Below are 19767 nucleotides of genomic sequence, written 5' to 3'. Positions count from 1 at the left end.
TGTATCGACCTAAACAGTAAAGATATTGCTATTGTCTTCTTTATTGCAGCACCTCTGAAAAGGGAACTGCTGTGTCTCAGTAGATTTTTTTTGCTGGATAAATCTTTTCCTTGTGATAAATAAATCTCCTAACAGGGTCTTATGTTTTTTTAGAAAAAGAGAACGGCTTCTAGTTTATAACTTGTTGGTTCATTAAAATCAAGTAGAAAAAATTATTTTTACCTGAAGAAGAAAGGTGTTCGCTACTTCAGATGTGTCAGCTGAGGAACAACTTATCTGGCACCATGAAGAACCACAGCAACACTGTATCACAAAAACAAAATGACAATTCATCAGAAATCAAACTTAAAGTCATGGAATGTTGCAATCTAACTGATAGAGAATTCAAAATAGCTGTCATGAAGAAACAACAAGCTACAAGAAAACTCAGAAAGGCAGTTCAATGAGCTCAGGAGTAAAATTAATGAACAGAAGGAATACTTTACCAAAGAGACTGAAACTAAAAAAGAACCAAACAGAAATTCTGAAGCTGAAGAGCTCAATAAATGAGATTGAGAATTCATTAGAAAGCACTGGAAATAGAGAAGACCATATGGAAGAAAGAATTATTGAGCTCAAATTCAGAAATCTAGAGATGGTACAGGTAGAAGAGGAAAAAGAATTAAGATATAAAAAAGGGGGAAATTTTATGAGCGTTATCTGACTCTTTTAGGAAGGGCAACATTAGGGTAATGGTTATCCCAGAAGAAGAAGAAACAGAGAAGGTAGCAGAGAGTTTATTTAAAGAAATAACAGCTGAGGACTTCGCAAACCTGGGGGAGGAACTGGATATACAAGTCTATGAAGCTACAAGAACACCTAATCGCCTCAATGCAAAAAGATCTTCTCCAAGACACTGTCAAAAGTCAATGAAAGGGCTTCCCTGGTGGCTCAGTGGTTGAGAGTCTGCCTGCCGATGCAGGGGACGCAGGTTCGTGCCCCGGTCCAAGAAGATCCCACATGCCGCGGAGCAGCTAGGCCCGTGAGCCATGGCTGCTGAGCCTGCGCGTCTGGAGCCTGTGCTCCGCAATGGAAGAGGCCACAGCAGTGAGAGACCTGCGTACCGGAAAAAAATAAAAAGTCAATGAAAAAGAATTTTAAATGCAGTCAGTGAAAAAAGGATGCAACCTACAAAGGAATCCCTATTAGCAGATCAGCAGATTTCTCAGCAGAAGCTCAACAGGCCAGGAGGGAGTGGAATGACATTCTCAAAATACTGAAAGATAAAAACTGTCATCCAAGAATACTCTATCCAACAAAGTTATCATTCAGATACGAAGGAGAAATAAGGGCTTTCCCAGACAAACAAAAGCTGAGGGATTTTTATCAACACTAGACCTGCCTTATAAGAAATGTTGAAAGGAGCTCTGCTGCCAGAAAAAAAAGTCAAAAGTACACAAAACTTTAAGGTGATAAATAGATGAACAGAATCAGAAAATTGCAACTCTGTATCAGAATAGGTTTTTAAATACTTTATTACAACATAAAGGTTAAAGGGAGAAATATCAGGAAAAAAACAATAGCCACTTCAATTTGGTAACAAATGTAATATAAAAAGGAATAATTTGAGACAAGAAAAACATAAAAGGGGAAGAGGAAAAGAAGGGAACCCATATAGGCAAATGAAGATAAGATACTATCAGCAGAAATAGGACTATTTTATCTATGATACATTTCACACAAACCTCTTGGTAACCACCAAGCATAAATCTAAAACAGAGACACAAAACATAAAAAAAAGAGGAAACTGAGAAAAACATCATAGAAAACTACGAAACCAAAATGGCAGACAGAAACACAGGAAAAGGAAACAATGGAGATATAGAACAACCAGAAAACAAAATATAGAATGGCAGTACTCATCTATCAATAATCACCCTAAGTGTAAATGGATTGGATTCACCAATCAAAAGACACAAAGTGACTGGATGGATTAAAAAACAAGAGCCAAGTATATGCTGCCTCTGGCAGACTCGCTTCAGCTCTAAAGACAAACATAGGCTCAAAGTGAAGTGATAGAAGATGATACTCCAAACAAACGACAGCCAAAAGAAAGCAGATGTAGCCATACTCATATCAGACAAAATACACGTTAAGCTAAAAAAAGGTAACAAGGGACAAGGAAGGACATTATATTCTGATAAAGGGGATAATTCATCAAAAAGACATAATAGTAAAACAAACAACAAAAAAAGACATAATAGTTAGTAATATCTATGCACCTAATATAGGAGCACCAAAATATATAAAGCAATTATTAACAGACCTAAAGGGAGAAATTGGTGCAACACAATAATAGGAGGTGACTTTAACACCCCAATTACATTAATAGATAGATCATCCAGACAGAAAGTCAACAAGGAAACAGTGGTCTTAAATGAAACATTAAACCGGATGGATTTGATAGTTTGGTATAGGACATTCCATCCAACTGCAACAAAATACACATTCTTCTCAAGCACACATGGAACTTTCTGAGGGGTAAACCGTATGTTGGGACACAAAACAAGTCTCAATAAATTTAAGAAGATTGAAATCATATCAAGCATCTTTTCCGACCACAACACTATGAGACTATAAGAAGATAGCTGAAAATATCACAGATATGTGGAGACTGAACAACATGCTACTGAGCAACTATTGGGTCAATGAAGAAATCAAAGGAGAATTTTTGAAATACCTTAAGACAAATGAAAATGAAAATACAACATACCAAAATCTATGGGATGCAGCAAAAGCAGTACTAAGAGGGAAGTTTATATCAATACAAGCCTATCTCAAGAAACAAGAAAGTCTCAAATAAATCATCTAACCTTACACCTAAAGGAACTAGAAAAAAAACAAATGAAGCCCAAAGTCAGTAGAAGGAAGGAAATAATAAAGATCAGAGCAAAAATAAATAAAATAGAGACTAAAAAGACAATAGAAGAGATCAGCGAAACTAAGAGTTGGCTCTTTGAAAAGGTAAATAAAAATGACAAACCTTTAACCAGACTCACTAAGAAAAAAAAAGAGAAGGCTCTGATAAATAAAATTAGAAAATAAAGGAGAAAAATAACAATGGATACCACAAAAATACAAAGATTGTAAGAGAATATTCTGAATAGTTAGTAACCAACAAAGTGGACAACCTAGAAGAAATGAAGAAATTCTTAGAATCATGTAACCTTCCAAGACTGAATTATGAAGAAATGGAAAAATTAATAGACCAGTTTCTAGTAAAGAGATTAAAACAGTGATGAAAAAAAAACCTCCTAAAAAACAAAAGCCCAGAATCAGATGGCTTCACAAGTGAATTCTACCGAACATTCAAAGAAGAATTAATATCCATCCTTCTCAAACTCTTCCAAAATATTGAAGAGGAGGGAACACTTTCTAACTCATTTTACAAGGCCAGCATTACCCTGATACCAAGTCCAGACAAAAACAATACAAAAAATATACATTACTGACCAATATCTCTGATGAATATAGATGCAAAAATCCTGAACAAAATATTAGCAAACCAAATACAATACATTAAAACGTTCATATAGCATTATCAAGTAGGATTTATTCCTGGGATGCAAAGATGGTTCAATATTCTTAAACCAGTGTGATACATCTTAGCAAAATGAAAGATAAAAAACATATGGTCATCTCAATAGATGCAGAAAAAGCATTTGACTAGATGCAACACCTATTTATGATAAAAAAAAAACTCTCAATGAAATGGGTGTAGAAGGAGTGTATCTCAGCATGATAGAGGCCATATATGACAAACCCACAGCTAACATCATACTCAATGGTGAAAAGCTGAAAACTGTCCCTCTAAAATCAGGAACAAGACAAGGATGCCCACTCTCACCACTATTATTCAATATAGTATTAGAAATTATAGCCAGAGCAATTAGGTAGAAAAAGAAATAAAATGCATCCAAATTGGAAAGGAAAAAGTAAAACTGTCACTGTTGCAGGTGACATGATTTTACATGTAGAAAACCCTAAAGACTCCACCAAAAAACTATGAGAAATAACAAAACAAATACAGTAAAGTTGCAGGGTACAAAATCAACATATAAAAATCTATTGTGGGCTTCCCTGGTGGCACAGTGGTTGAGAGTCCACCTGCCGATGCAGGGGACATGGGTTCGTGCCCCGGTCTGGGAAGATCCCACATGCCGCAGAGCGGCTAGGCCTGTGAGCCATGGCCGCTGAGCCTGCGCGTCCAGAGCCTGTGCTTCGCAACGGGAGAGGCCACAAAAGTGAGAGGCCCGCGTAGCGCAAAAAAAAAAAAAAAAAATCTATTGCATTTCTATATGCTAAAAATGAGCTAGCAGAAAGAGAAATTAAGAAGACAATCCCATTTACAATCACAACAAAAAGAACAAAAAATACCTAGGAATAAATTTAACCAAGGAGGTAAAAGACCTGTACACTGAAAAGTATAAGATATTGTTGAAGGAAATTAAAGATGCAAATAAATGGAAAGATATTCCATGCCCATGGATTGGAAGAATTAACATTGTTGAAATGTCCATATTACCTAAAACAATCTACATATTCAATGCAATCCCTATCAAAATCCCAAGGACATTTTTCCACAGAAATAGAACAAAAAAATCCTAAAATTTATATGGAACCACAAAAGACCATAACTAGTCAAAGCAATCCTGAGAAAAAAGAACAAAGCTGGAGGCACCACAGTCCCTGATTTCAAACTACATTACAAAGCTATAGTAATCAAAAGAGCATGGTATTGGCAGAAAAACAGATACATAGGTCAGTGGAACAGAATTGAGAGCCCAGAAATAAACCCACACATATATGGACAATTAATTTACAACAAAGGAACAAAGAAGAAACAATAGAGAAAGGATAGTCTCTTCAATAAATGGTGTTGGGAAAACTGGACAGCCACATACAAAAAAAAAGTAGACCACTGTCTCACACCATACACAAAAATCAACTCAAAATGGATTAAGGATTGGAATGTAAGACCTGAAACGATAAAACATAGGCAGTACACTCTTTGACATCAGTCTGAGCAATATCTTTCTGGTTATGTCTCCTCAGGCAAGGGAAACAAAAGCAAAAATAAACAAATGGGACTACATCAAACTAAAAAGCTTCTGCACAGCAAAGAAAATCATCATCAAAATGAAGAGACAGCTTATTGAATAGGAGAAGATATTTGCAAATTACTATATTCAATAAGGTGTTAATATCCAAAATATATAAAGAACTCATACTACTCAACAACAACTACAAAAAAATTTAAAAATGGGCAGAGGAGCTTCATAGACATTTTCCCAAAAAAGACATACAGATGGCCAGTAGGCACATGAAGAGATGTTCAACATCACTAATTGTTAGGGAAATGCAAATCAAAACCACAATGAGATATCACATCACACCTATCATAATGGCTATTATCAAAAAGGCAAGAAATAATAAATATTGGTGAGAATTTGGAGAAAAGGGAACCCTCATACACTGTTGGTGAGAACATAAGTTGGTGCAGCCACTATGGAAAACAGTATAGAGATGCCTCAAAAAATTAAGAATGGAACTCCCATATGAACCATCTACCCCACTTCCGGATATTTGACCGAAGAATACAAAAACACTAGTTTGAAAAGATACACCCTTATGTTCATGCAGCATTATTTACAATAGCCAAGATACGGAAACAACCTATGGTTGATTTGTTATCTCCACCCTGCACGCCCCCAAAACTGTAATGGTAAGTAGGAAAGTATAGCAGCAAATCGTTGGTTTTCTCCAGCAATTCAAACCTGCCTGGGTTAAATTTAACACTTACAGTACAGGAGAGACAACTTATATATAGTCACCTATATTGGAATTCTTGAGGAATACTAAGAATGCCCTACTCCAAAATACTTTCCTCATTAATATTTGATCTTACCAGAATTTATTCCTTTGTGTTCAAGCACTGATATCTTTTGCAACACAAATATTTACTTTGCCACCTTATTGTCGTTAGTTTCATGCAACCAATTAAGTTTGTTATTTTTGTCACTGTAGCAAAAGAATATGAAAAAGAATAATCATTCAGATATACATGTATATGAAATTCTTATTTTTGAACAGGTGCTGATTATAATAAGAATGGATTCAGACGGTGAAAAACATTTACTCATTAAAATCCTTAACGAAATAGAAGGTAGGGAGTTTTAAATTATGCTTCATTTGATAACAAATGCTTGAATATATAAAAATGTACTGATCTAACCAAGTTTTTAATTAAGATATGATTAACACACCATAAAATTCATACTTTAAAAATATATAATTCAGTGGGATCTAATCAGTTTTTAAATCAATGTGGACTATATTAGTCTGCAATATAAATATACTACAATGTACTTACATGTACATTATCATTACTGTTAATTATTATTACCAATTGACACCTTTTATTATCTACTAATCACTAATATTATGGACTACTTACAACTCTATGAATAGGTTTTATTAAGTCAGTTTTTACAAATGAAGAAACTAAAATTCATAAAAGTGATGTATCACGCCAAAATCACAGGTAGTAAGTGAGGGAATCAGGATTTGAACCTAAGTCTTTCTTGTTCCAGGGTCATTTTTCAACTCTTCTACCCACTACTGCCCCCTTTGCCAACCCTTTCCACCTTGTGCTGTGGAACCCATTGCTAAGATGTAAACTTTTCTCCTTCTTCATCCCCTTGTCTTAAGTGAAACCCAACTTTCCCTAGATGATAATGCTTCCCCTGTATCCCTTTCATATAGAAGCTGATAATTTTCTCTCTCTATGTATAGGGATGAGAAGGCCATTTCTTGCTTTCCATTATCCTTTCCAAAACTTTATTCCTCTGTCCTTTGAGGCTATGCCATATTGCCATGTCATTCTCTACTACCCCACAATCATCCATGGACAGTTTTGCACCTGATTCATGGTACTCTCTTTATTCCTGGTCCTGCCATTATCCTAGGTGTCTTTAATGTGAATGATTCATTCAATACCCTGACCTTTTAGTTTCGTTGGCCTTCACAACAAATATGATATTCACTCCTTCACTTTGCTATCGACCTTGTGATAATACAGAACTGTCCTGCCTCTAAACTTTAAACTCTGATACATTGTTCTCTGTCTACAGCTACCTCTAGCTCTTTCATGATCTTCAGCATTCTAGAGATTTATAAATTGTCAACTCCTTTTTTCATTTTTTTCTCCTTCCAGAATTGGGGGTGGCCATCACTTTAATCAGTCTTGTTCTTCTATTGTATTGATACCTTCCATTTAAACTTCAGCCCTCAATCAATCAAGATTTAATCTCTCTATTCCTACACCTGAGCTGCTGAGCATTACTGGAGAAAATCAGATAGATTGGTACCACTACAAAATCAGGTTCTCTGAACTTATAAGGGCTTTTAATAATTCTTAACTATCTTTCTATATGTTCTTAGTTCCCATTCCTATCATACTAATGGCTGTACCATAAACCCGTACCATGCCACTCGTCCCCTCATTTTGAGAAGGGAATTATGCCTTCTAACGTCCTTTAGTCCAGTAATAATCCTCCTCAGTTTCATCTTCCCCACCATCTACAAACTTATATTTATTTCTTCTATTGTTTTATCTTTCCTCCTTTCTCTACAGAGGAGGTGAATCTCCACCCTTTGAGAACCAATCTATCACTTGTGCTGTGGATCCCATCTCTTCATGCAGTCTCAAACACTTTATTCCATCAGTTATTTCCCAGCCAGCCTTCTTCTCTAATGACTCTTTCTCTTAATCTTTAAGCCTTCCAGTCTTAAAAATAAAATAAAATACCACCCTCAAACTGTGTCAACCTTTATTTATTCTCTTCCCTCTATGAACTGCATCTTTTGTCATCTCCCAAAATATTTCTTTGCTCTAACCCTACCAAACTATTTATCTTGCTGTCTCCTATCTCCATGCCTTTACCCTTCCTGTTCCTGCTATCATAATGCTCTTCTCTCTTCTTTAGGAAGCTAACTCCTACACATCCTTTAAAAATTAGTTAAAACATTTGTTTAGGAAACCTTGATTTAAATACTTTCCCTGTCTACTCTCAGGGTATTATGTACATCCTTCTAAGACACTTCTTACCATCCTGGGCTATAATAACTGATTATCTTGTCTGTTTTCCTCACTAAAATTTCAGCTTCTGGAAGGTAATGACCATGCCCTGATTTGTATCTCCAGCACCCACAAAAATGCCTGGAACATGGAAGGCACCTCATAAAGATTTATTGAATAAATGAATAAGCTAATGAATACCTCCCTATATACCCTACTTAGACTAAGGCTAGTGAGAAAGATTTAACTGAAATATATGCAAGTATTGTGACGAATATCTGCTACTCTGTGAAGTTAGTAAACTATTAAAACATATCAATAGTAATGTGAGAATGGAAAGCTCTTTTAAGCAGAGCCTTATACGGTGCTATTTCTTGACAATGTTATCATGTGCTAGAGTCCAAATTTTCAAGCTTGGATCTTATTATTTCATTCAGTTTTCCAGTCCTGGGAAGATAAATTCATATTTACCAAATCACAAGATCCTTACTAGTGCCAAAATGCTAGAGCAATACTTAACAATTGAGGAGCTGAAGCTGCCACAGTTGTCTAGACAATCAGGGTAATTGGAAACTTTTTTTTTTAATTGGGGTATAGTTGCAATGTTGTGTTAGTTTCTGCTGTATTGCAAAGTGAATCAGCTATATGTATACATATATCCTCTTTTTTTTGGATTTCCTTCCCATTTAGGTCACCAAAGAGCACTGAGTAGAGTTCCCTGTGCTATACAGCAGGTTCTCATTAGTTATCTATTTTATACATAGTAGTGTATATTGTGCTGACCAATGTTAGCATTATAAAACAAAGGGGGATATATGTATATGTATAACTGATTGCTGTACACCTGAAACTAACACAACATTGTAAATCAGCTATACTCCAATAAAAATTCTAAAAAATAAATTTTAAAATATTAATAAGACAAAGGGATTTGGATAACCAAAGGAATATTTTTGTGAAGAAGCTGAGGAAATATTCCTGCCCCACAGAAAAGAATACTTAAACCTACTTAATGAGACACATTTTCCTTTGATGTCACGTAAGATATAGTGGCAAATTATTGCTGTATATATTTCGGTTCTTATGTAGGCTTCATGCCGAACATTCCTATTTCTCCTGACATTTGGGATTATATCATTACTACTCTTATTGTTTTGTTTCAACAAGGTCTGCTGACACAAAAATATTGACTCTATATACTGAAAAATGTTTTTACTCTGTAACTGGCAACTATCCTCTGTATCTAGAAGCTAGGCCTTTTCTTTCTGTCTAGTGTTAGAAAATAAAGATGTGGTTCCATCGTTCCACGTGTTTGAAAGATCCTAGTAATGTGCTCAGCAAGTAATCTGCTTTGGGATCAAAGCTAGTACAAACCACTTAAGGAGATTAGGTTTTAAATAATATGACCTCATAAATTATAAAAGAGAAATACTACTAACTCCGTTCTTATCATCACCAAAACTACTGTGATATCAAGTAAACATGAAATTATTAAACATTACTCTGCCATTATTACATCACACTTTTGGGAACTCTACAGTTGACAAAAGTTCACTAATAGAGTATAGAATTTATTTTTACTAGAATTAGCTACTCTTAAATCAATTATGTGTACCAAAAATAAACTGTATATGTGGGTATAATAAAATTTTTAAGTTTATTATATTTGGTTTAAAATATAACATAAATAATATAAGTAATTTAAATTATAATTGAGAAGCAGGAGTGAATCTATGAAACAGGTAGTGTCCAGGAAGTCTTCTTTTTCTTATACAGCAAGGAGAAAGGAAAAAAAAATTCCTACTGCACTGAAATATAGTCTCTTGCTGTTTAGTTATGTACTTAAATTTTTGGCTAGAAAAAAGGTAAAATCTACCGTAATTTTTAGCAAAATAAAATGAACTGCACAGAATTGGTGAGTATTTAGTTATTTTAACATTAAGTTTTTGATCTATTTTATTATTTTACATAATAAATTCAGAATTTCCAGGCTTATATACACACAACATACATACACACCAGAAACAGTGCCCATGGCTCAAACTTTCTGATTCCCTAGACTTAGAAAAATAATCCTTGTTCACAGATCTTTAATTCATTTCTATGGTAGTGAAATATATGACACACCTAAAAATATATATGAACAAAATATTGAAAAAAACTTTTTGTATTACTCTTTTTTCCAACAGGTTTGACACTGACTGTCTTACGTTCGAACAAAAAAGATTTTCTGGAATCCAAAGGTGTTTTAAATGGGTAAAAACATATTTGTTCATCTGTGGGGAGGAGACATACCAGTTCCACGGGAAAAGTGCAGTTTCTCCTAGAACTTAACTTTTTAAAGTTTTTTTTAGCCAATTTTTAAAAATTTATTTATTTACTTGTTTGGCTGCATCAGGTCTTAGTTGCAGCAATGGGATCTTCGTTGTGACATGCGGGTCTTTTCGTTGAGGCGCGTGGACTTCTCTAGTTGCAGTATGTGAGCACCAGAGCGCACAAGCTCAGTAGTTGCGGCGCACAGCCTTAATTGCCCTGCAGCATGTGGGATCCTAGTTCCCCAATCAGGGATTGAACCGACATCCCCTGCATTGGAAGGCAGATTCTTAACCACTGGACCACCATGGAAGTCCCAAAAAAGGTTTAATAAAACCTGAAATTAATCAGTGTCTCCACTCTCTTCCTGAAAAATGCTTTAACTAAGTTTATTGCCTTGTGTATTATGTATTACTGTCGTCCAGAATTTTAGTTCATTCTTTCTTTAATATCTCCAAATTATCATTGTTATTGTCAGTACAAGTAGTACCTATTTAGACTTACACTTGTTTCTTTCTAACCAGTGTTTTTGCTCAGCATTGCCTCTTATATTTTCTTCATTCCTTTTGAGTTTCCTTCTTCTTGTAGTACATCACTTAGAAATTCTTTCAGTGAGAGCCTGCTAATAATAAAGTTAGTGTTGGCTTGTCTAAAAATGTTTTCATTTTGCCTTATTTTATGTAGAAATTATTTCTAGATAGAAAGCAGCAGTAGAGAATTTTAATTATAGTAAATTCTATCTTATATGAAATTCGAAGATGGGAAAGATAAACTTACGATATTTAAGTACCCACCTTTTTGTTGTTAAATCACTTATGAAGCCCATTGAGGAAAAAAAAGCCATTTCAAAGTCATCAGGAAGGGACTTCCCTGGTGGCACAGTGGTTAAGAATCCGCCTGTCAATGCAGGGGGCAAGGGTTCAAGCCCTGGTCTGGGAAGATCCCACATGCCGCGGAGCAACTAAGCCTGTGCCCCACAACTACTGAGTCTGCGCTCTAGAGCCCGGGTGCCACACCTACTGAAGCCTGTGCACCTAGAGCCCATGCACCGCAACAAGAGGAGCCACCGCAATGAGAAGCCCACGCACTGCAACGAAGAGTAGCCTCCGCCACAACTGGAGAAAGCCCACATGCAGCGATGAAGACCCAATACAGCCAAAAATAAATAAATAAAAATAAATAAATAAAAAACAAAGTAATCAGGTAATATTCTACTATATAGATTCTCAAAGATTAAAATCTCACATTTATAAGAAAATGAGGTTGATTTCTCATGGTGATTTGTGTATTACTGATAAGACTCAGGTAATAAAATAGGGTCCCTTGCATATGAGGATGTGAAATAGTCCACAGTTTTTTTATATCCTGGTTGTTGTTTTTTTTTTTAAGTATGACCATCAAAAAGAAAGATAAAAAGATTAGCACAATTGGAAAACAAGTCAACAGAAAATACGCCAGTGTCCTTCCAAGATAAGTAGGCATAGATTAGAGAAGAATAAAATAGCAGAAACAGTCATCTTTTAGCATTCCAAGTGTATAATGACACAAGACTAATTCTATTTTCTTGGCTTTCTTTTGTCTTCAGTACAAGTTTCTGTGCAGTTGTACACAATCAATATATTGGAGCAGATTTCCCCTGGAGTAATTTCTCTTTTGTGGTGGAATACAATTTTGTAGAAAACTCTTGTTGGGCTGAACATTGTGAAAAATTGAATATTCCTTACTTGGCCTTTAAAGTGATTCTTCCAGACACAGTTTTAAAGAGTAAGGATATAAACCAAAATTCCTTTTTTGTTCCATTAGCATGAAAATTTGCTGCTTTCTATTTCTGATCTATGGAAAGAGAATAAACTATAGCATTAGAAGACTTGAGTTCAAGCTCTAACCTCACCACCAACTGTGTGACCTTGAGCAAGACCTTTAACTATCTCTTGCCTCTTTTGTAAAATAGCCTTTACTGATTCTATTTGTCTTCATCTGTTTAGCTTCTAAATTTTACTTATAATAGCACTATTAAATTATAATTATATCTAATCCTAACTGACTTTTATGCAACAATATTTTTATTGAATTTTAGGGAAAAATATGTCATAGTATGTTGACTAACACAGAGAATTATGCACAAATGCTTGGCAAAGAGTCTAAACCACTTTGCATAGCATTTGGTTTCTTTGTATTTCTCAGTAACGCTTCACATGACTAAGGTTGTGAATTCTCAGATCCATTAAATTAAAAATCCTGTATATTTTTAGTCCCAGTGCATCTCTCATTCAAAACTTGCCATAAGTCACTTTCCATCCACCTCAAGTATGAGTAGGAAGTTTGAATTCTGAGACATTCCAACTCAATTCTAAAAATACAACCATAATTATTACTTTGGAATCTTTGATACAGAAATTTAAGCATTAACTTCATTAAATAATTAAAACATGGGTTCAAGAAAGGATAAAAGGTAAACATTCATCTTTAAACTGAATTTTTTCAACCAATTCCTTATTTGGGTCATTTATAATGCTTCAGTTTTCTACTATTATACCACAAGATTTATAGTAGTTTATATATCTTATATATCTTTATGTACTTGTTGTAAGAAGTAAAAATTCCAGGGTAAAATGAATTGCTGGTTCAAAGGTATACACACATTTATATATTGCCAATAGCTTTCCAGAAATTCTATCCCAATTTATATTTACGTGGAAAGTGTGAGAGAATCCTTTCCCTCATATTTTTACTACAAGTAGGTATTATTAATCTTTTAAATTTTTGAAAGGATTAGAGGCAAATAATATTTTATAGTTGTGTTATTGCATTTCTTTGATTATCCATACCATTTCATAAGTGAATTGATCTTGTATAGCCATTCTTTTATAAATGGCCAGTTTATGTCCTTTGTCCACTTATTTGTTGAGGTATATGATCTTTTTCCTATTGATCTGTAGCATTCCCTATGGATTATTGTGCATAATTTTAAATTTTGATGTAAATCAGTATATATATTTATACAGGAAATGTCCAATATGTACTAATTGAATAAAGCAGATATTAACATTCAGGTAGAGTATGATCCTGTTTTTTCTTTTCCTTATTTTTTCAAGTGAATGTACATGTGTAAGTATAGACAAGCAAACATATAGAAAAAAGTGTGGAAGTATGTGTTAAACTCTGTTTTTAGTATATAGTAGTTTTAATAAATTCTATTAACTATTATTTCTAGGAGTAGAATAACATGATTTTTATTTTATTCTTCAGACCTTTCTTTATTCTGAATTCATATTTTTACAATGCATATGTTTTATTTTTATACCACTCCTTGAGCATACACCTGTTATTCTCATGTTTAGTAAAAAGAGAAAGAACCGAGGGATGAGAAAAAAGAAATATTTATAAATTTTTTCATATTTAGGAAGCACCTTGCTGGATAGTTTTGGTGGTTTTCTTTTGGAAATTCAGATTCCATATGTGTTTTTTGCATCTGAAGGACTTCTTAATACTCCAGAAATACTTCAGTTGTTAGAAACCAAGTAAGTTATTGACTTCATAACTTAGGAAAGATGTATATACCCTAATTGGCTAAATATTATGCTATATATGTGGCACTATTTCTTTCTGATTCAAGCCTGGAATTATATCACATAGGAATAGTTTTCCATAGAGTTTATGTCAACTTATACTTCTCTCCCTATAGTACACCATCATAATTATTGAATATTGTCTTTTTTTGGTTATATATCAATTTTGTGGAGAAAAAATAGTTAATTATTATTTCAATTCATTTTTAATTGCATTTCTTTTGTTACCAGCAAATATGAGGATTTTACGTGGGGGGGTTTTCTGTGAATTACATGGTCATGTCTTTGGGTCATTGATATTATTGAGAATGAGTATTCTTATTTAGAGGACTTTAAATACTGACTAGGAAGCAAGATTATGAAGTTCTAAATGAATTCTCAAGTTTTTAGACCTTTAGTTCTAACATCATACCAACACGGAGCATTTTTAAATGATCTAAAACACTATCATAGCGTACAAGTTGTCACAGGAAGGTTAGACATTGGGCTATATATCAAGGAAGGATAATTATGCTGTGACCTTCATTAAAATGCAGATCTATTTTCCATACTTTTGTTTTTATATCTTAAGGCTGTGGGGCATTCACAGAAAACTTGAGCTTATAAAAGATAGTTTAAATCTAGGCAACTTTTCAGGAGAAAAAAGAAAATTCTGATAAATGCAGAATGTTTTAGTCTCATAACACAATGTTTTAATTTCATGAATTATTACTTACAGAACCAGAATAAATTGGTCAAGACATTTATAATAGGGGAATTCCCTGTCAGTCCAGTGGTTAGGACTCCACACTCTCACTGCCGGGGGCCCAGGTTCAGTCCCTGGTGGGGGAACTAAAATCCCACAAGGCACGTGGGTGTGGGCAAAAGAAAAAACCCCAAAAAACAAACAAACAAAAGAAAGACATTTATAATAGTATCATGTACAGTAATATTTAGCAAAATATCTAAAGCAACACATATCTCAGCTAATTTGTCATAAATGGAATAATTCATAATTTCATTCCTCAAATTTCTTAAGTAGAATAAATTGAGGTATGAAACTTGAACAGTAGTTCAAATAATTTAATATGCAGGAGGACAATACAGTTTTTCTTAAAGAATTTTTCTTAGCCATCTGTCACCCCAAAATATTATATTTTACAGGTATAATATCACATTGGTGGAGAGATGCTGCAGTGAGTCATTGAAACTTTTTGGAGGTACAGAGCATTATGTAGTGGTGACAATTGATGAGGACACCACCATAATTTTGCAGGTAAAACTATACAATAAAAAATATAAATCAAATATATTAAAATACATGTGTAACCATGTAATCTATTAGCTTTAGAGAGCTTAACTATAATCTACTCATGATTTCTTCCAAAACTTTGCAAATGGGCCATAAGTGCTAAAATCATCACCGTGGAAAATGGCTATTACCAAGCTTTTTCAATGCCTTGTAATTTTTAACGTACTTTAAGAAGATAGAGCAAATATAGTATCTTTAACATTATGTATTGACCTTTTTTTAAATACATTTATAGAATAATTATAGTGTTGAAAACTTTAAAAATCAAATTCTAGCCACTGTGTTTCTTAAAAGGAGGTAACATATTAATCTGTAATTGGTAATACGGGATTTCCTCTAAAGTAAGTGGGGATTGCCTATAAATTAGTCAGTTTTTAAAAAGAGAGAGAAAATCTCTTCAAAAATCCATATATTTTAGAATTTAAGATGTATGAATCTCCCTGATATGTTTGCTTGATTGGAGTACAAATTACAAAGAAATTAATTTAATAGTGTGGGAGTGGAGAGCAGAAAGCAGTTTGATGGTATGGAGTATAAATTAATGGCACGTATTATGGTAAGGTAGAAGTCTGATTTAATAAGCAAATGTTAATACTATAAGAATTATATGATGGAAACAAAAAAGCTCTGTTAGAAAGATTCTTATGGAATATTGTATCTTGCATATTTAAGGTTATTAAATAACAGTTATTTGTGGGAGGGAAATCCTGTTTGGGAAAACTGTTTTAATCCATGCTTACATAACTTACTGTTAGAATAAAATACTTCTTGAATTATTCACTCTATCAAAAATTAATATTGTTAAAGGAAAAAAGAGATTCTAGATCATTAGAAAGACATTCCTATAAGTTCATTAACTGCTGATTTTTCATCTTCCTTAAGTAAGCATTAAGTGCAGATTATCCCATGGGTTTTTGTCCTTAAGAGTAGCCAGATCCCTGTCTACAAAGAACTGCCCAGATAGGAGCACTCTGTAGACTGCTTGCTTCATGTCTAGGACTTTGGGAGATTCATGAACCCCCCTTGCTGAGTCTATCATTAACCGTTTTACAACTACTATAGCTTTTCCCCTACTACTTCCAGTGTGACTTTAATTTTTCCATAAAATGGGAACCCATACCCATGCTTCTTCTCAAGTTATAATTTATATATCATAGATTCTAGAAATATGGCAACAATAATTTCGTAACAACTGGTCAACCTAGTGAATCTTTTTATTTTATTTATTTTCTGGTAGGACCTAGAAGAATTAAACTGTGAGAAGGCATCAGACAATATCATTATGAGACTGATGGCATTATCATTCCAGTACAGCTATTGTTGGATAATTTTATATGCCAAAAAACCATTAAACTCAGAGTAAGTAAACACGTCTCCATCCAAAGTCACATATATATCTTTTAAGTTATCCCATCTTCTTCTTCGAATAAAAGTAGGTATGTAAATTTTCTTTTTGCTCATCTAGTTTGCTTTAAGTAAGGGATTCTCAAGGTGAAGGCATGCCCATAGGAAAACAAATCGGAATTTTGGAGATGATATCTTTCCCCTGGACAGTCAGTGCAAATCATGCTCCCCACCTCTACCTCACTAAGAATTGCTGCTGTGAGTGTTTCATATTTTATTAATTTTTAATTCTGGACTCGTCTGTTAAAAAATGTCATTCTTAAATCACTTCTCTCTAAAATTTTATTAGATATACCAACTAACTAGCATCTTACTATACTTTCTTTCATTGATGTGCTTAACTGAAAAATTGCCCCCAAATCCACGCCAAGACACTGGCTCAAATTATCATTATATGTCTCTCCTTTCCCTCATTCTAAATTTTATGAACATACTGCTTTCACTTTCTCCTTTTATTCTTTGCAATCTGGCTTTTCTCTCTATCTCTATTCTGATCTCTGTCTCTCAGATGTCACTCATCATTTGTGACTTTCTTATGATCATATCCAAAAATATTTTTATCTTTCACTGCTCTGAAGTATTTAAGACTATTGTCAGTGCTTTCCGCCTTGAAACTCTTCAGTTCCATGGCACTTCAATGTTTTTGATCTTCTACCTCTCTACTTCTTGTCTTTTCCTCTTCTTCTTCCTTGTCCCAGTCTCCAGATAGATATGAAATCTCTTTTTTTCTTCTATTTTGTCCATTAAAAATCTTATCCTCTCCGCTAGCTTCAGTTATCATCTTTCTGCATATAATTATTATATTTCTATCTGCAGCTGCAGTCTCTGTTTGAATTTCCTGACCTAATATCTCTAATTTTCTATATAATATTTACACTCTGATATTCCACCGGCTCTCAAAGTTAACATAGTATGAGTTCATTTTATTCTCTATTCCCTCCAAAACTGTATCTCCTCTTTTCTGCCCTTTAGCTATTTATGACCATTGCCTTTCTTTTAGTCATCAAGACTGGAAAACAAATCCTATAGATTCAACCACTGGACTTTCATCTCTCCCCTCGCTCCATTTATATTACCAACATCTTAGTTCAGTTTCTCATTATTTTATGTGGACTGTTATAACAAATGGTTTTCACACCTCCAGATGACTCTCAACATTACTCTTCATAATCTGTCATACACTCAATTAATATTCCTAAAATCAGGCTCTTATTATTTCACTCTGATGAAACACCTTTACTGACTTCCCCGTTATTTACTGAATATATACAGACTACTCACCCTAATATTCAAAGTCTTCGGCATATAATCCTAACCTATATTTTCAGGCTTACTTTTCACTGCTTTCCATTTCAATCAAAAGTTCTGCTCATTGGCTTGCAAACATCCTCCTTGCTTTCCTACTTCTACTTTTGCTCATACAGTTCTCTTCTTCCTACGATATTCCTTCCTTCCTCCAGCTATTCCATCTGGTGAAATTGTGCCTATTTTTCAGGACCTATCTACTTTTTCTATTCAACCTTTCTTCAGTATCTCCCACTCTTGCATATAAACAGATATTTAGTTGTAACCTTTCCAACCTTCCAACTCCTTAGCTCCCTGTTTTTTCCTCATCTTTGATATTATCGTATTTTGTTTTGTATTATCATTTTGGGGCACTTGCCCTATATCAATGACCACATTGCTTTCATATGACAGATGCTTGGTAAATACTGTTTGATTGAATGAATGAATCTTTCCAACTAAATTGCACACTAGACTTATTCACTTTTTTGATCTCTACAATACTACATTACACATACCACACACATCACAGTAGAAGTTTCAAAAATATTCTTTAGTTATTAGATAAGGTACAGGTATCTTATCTTATTTAACATTACATTATCTGTGTGATTTTTTTCCTTTATTGACTTTCTTGTTTGACTCCATTTTTGTTTATCTTACTGTACCAAGCTCTTTGTATAAAATTATTATCATGTGAGGATAAGTGTAAGTTAGAATCTAAGTATACAAACAACTTGGTTCTTATTCCTTCGTCTATTAACAATAACCTCTAGTAGTCACTTAACATAGTTTTTCCTTTCTATCAGAACTGAAAAATTAAAATAATTATTCAGTTCTAACAGGGGGATGGGAAAGCTGGGACAAAGTGAGAGAGTAGCATTGACGTATATACACTACCAAATGTAAAATTGATGGCTAGTGGGAAGCTGCTGCATAGCACGGGGAGATCAGCTCGATGCTTTGTGACCACCTAGAGGGATGGGATAGGGAGGGTGGGAGGGAGGCTCAAGAGGGAGGGGATATGGGGATATATGTATACTTAAAGCTGATTCACTTTGTTGTACAACAGAAACTAACACAACATTGTAAAGCAATTATACTCCAATAAAGATACTTTTAAAAATTATTCAGGTCTAAAATCTTCATTCTGAAGATTAATAAAGGCTGTAAAGCATTTTAAGCTTTATCAAGAACTTGGAAGTATTCTGGATAAATAATTGATGTGAAATTTTTTAAAGTTGTTTTTAGATTGGTATCCACCTAGAGGTGCAATTGAAGTACAAGAGATAATAATAGGAGATTTACACTTATTTTTATCCAGATGTTCATGAAAAAAATTAATTATGTAACACTCTGAGATTGTTTTGTGTTCAGGATAGAATTATCATTTATTCACAATAATATATTATTATAAAATATAATTCTTTTCAGACTTCTAGGTATCTTGGTTTCATATTTTTAGATCATTGGAACATTTTTAAAGTATCTTAATCAACTGACCAAATGAGGAGAATTGAAAATACAAAATAAAATTTTTTAATTACTTTAGTAGTTCATGCCATTAGTTCCTGTTTGAGGAAATGTGTCAGGAGTCCCCAAGACAACCCCAAGTTGATGATTTGTTAGGAGTATTCACAGCGCTGAAAATATTCTTGTACTCAAAGCAAATTCAGCAAAGGGAGAAAGGGCATGGATCAAAGTCCAGAGGAAACTAGGAGGAAGCTTCCAAGAGTCCTCTACTAGGAGAGTCACACAGAACATGCTTAACTTCCCCAGCAACGAGT

The 19767-nt window shown here is 34.0% G+C and overlaps 1 protein-coding gene across 1 annotated transcript in view; it reads left to right on the top strand.

Moving 5' to 3' along the window:
* Nucleotides 1-19767, top strand: part of SHOC1 (shortage in chiasmata 1) — an 88699-nt gene that overhangs the window by 56834 nt on the left and 12098 nt on the right. The window contains exons 17-22 of the mRNA XM_004269336.3: nucleotides 6133-6205; nucleotides 10309-10375; nucleotides 12018-12196; nucleotides 13836-13953; nucleotides 15145-15256; nucleotides 16530-16651. Of these exons, the coding sequence (XP_004269384.3) occupies nucleotides 6133-6205; nucleotides 10309-10375; nucleotides 12018-12196; nucleotides 13836-13953; nucleotides 15145-15256; nucleotides 16530-16651 (671 nt within the window). The remainder of the gene's footprint in view (nucleotides 1-6132; nucleotides 6206-10308; nucleotides 10376-12017; nucleotides 12197-13835; nucleotides 13954-15144; nucleotides 15257-16529; nucleotides 16652-19767) is intronic.

Source organism: Orcinus orca, chromosome 6 (assembly GCF_937001465.1).
Source record: "Orcinus orca chromosome 6, mOrcOrc1.1, whole genome shotgun sequence".
Classification (NCBI taxonomy): Eukaryota; Metazoa; Chordata; class Mammalia; order Artiodactyla; family Delphinidae; genus Orcinus; species Orcinus orca.
Note: the sequence above shows the minus strand (reverse complement) of the source record. Positions and strands in the feature narration are given on the sequence as shown.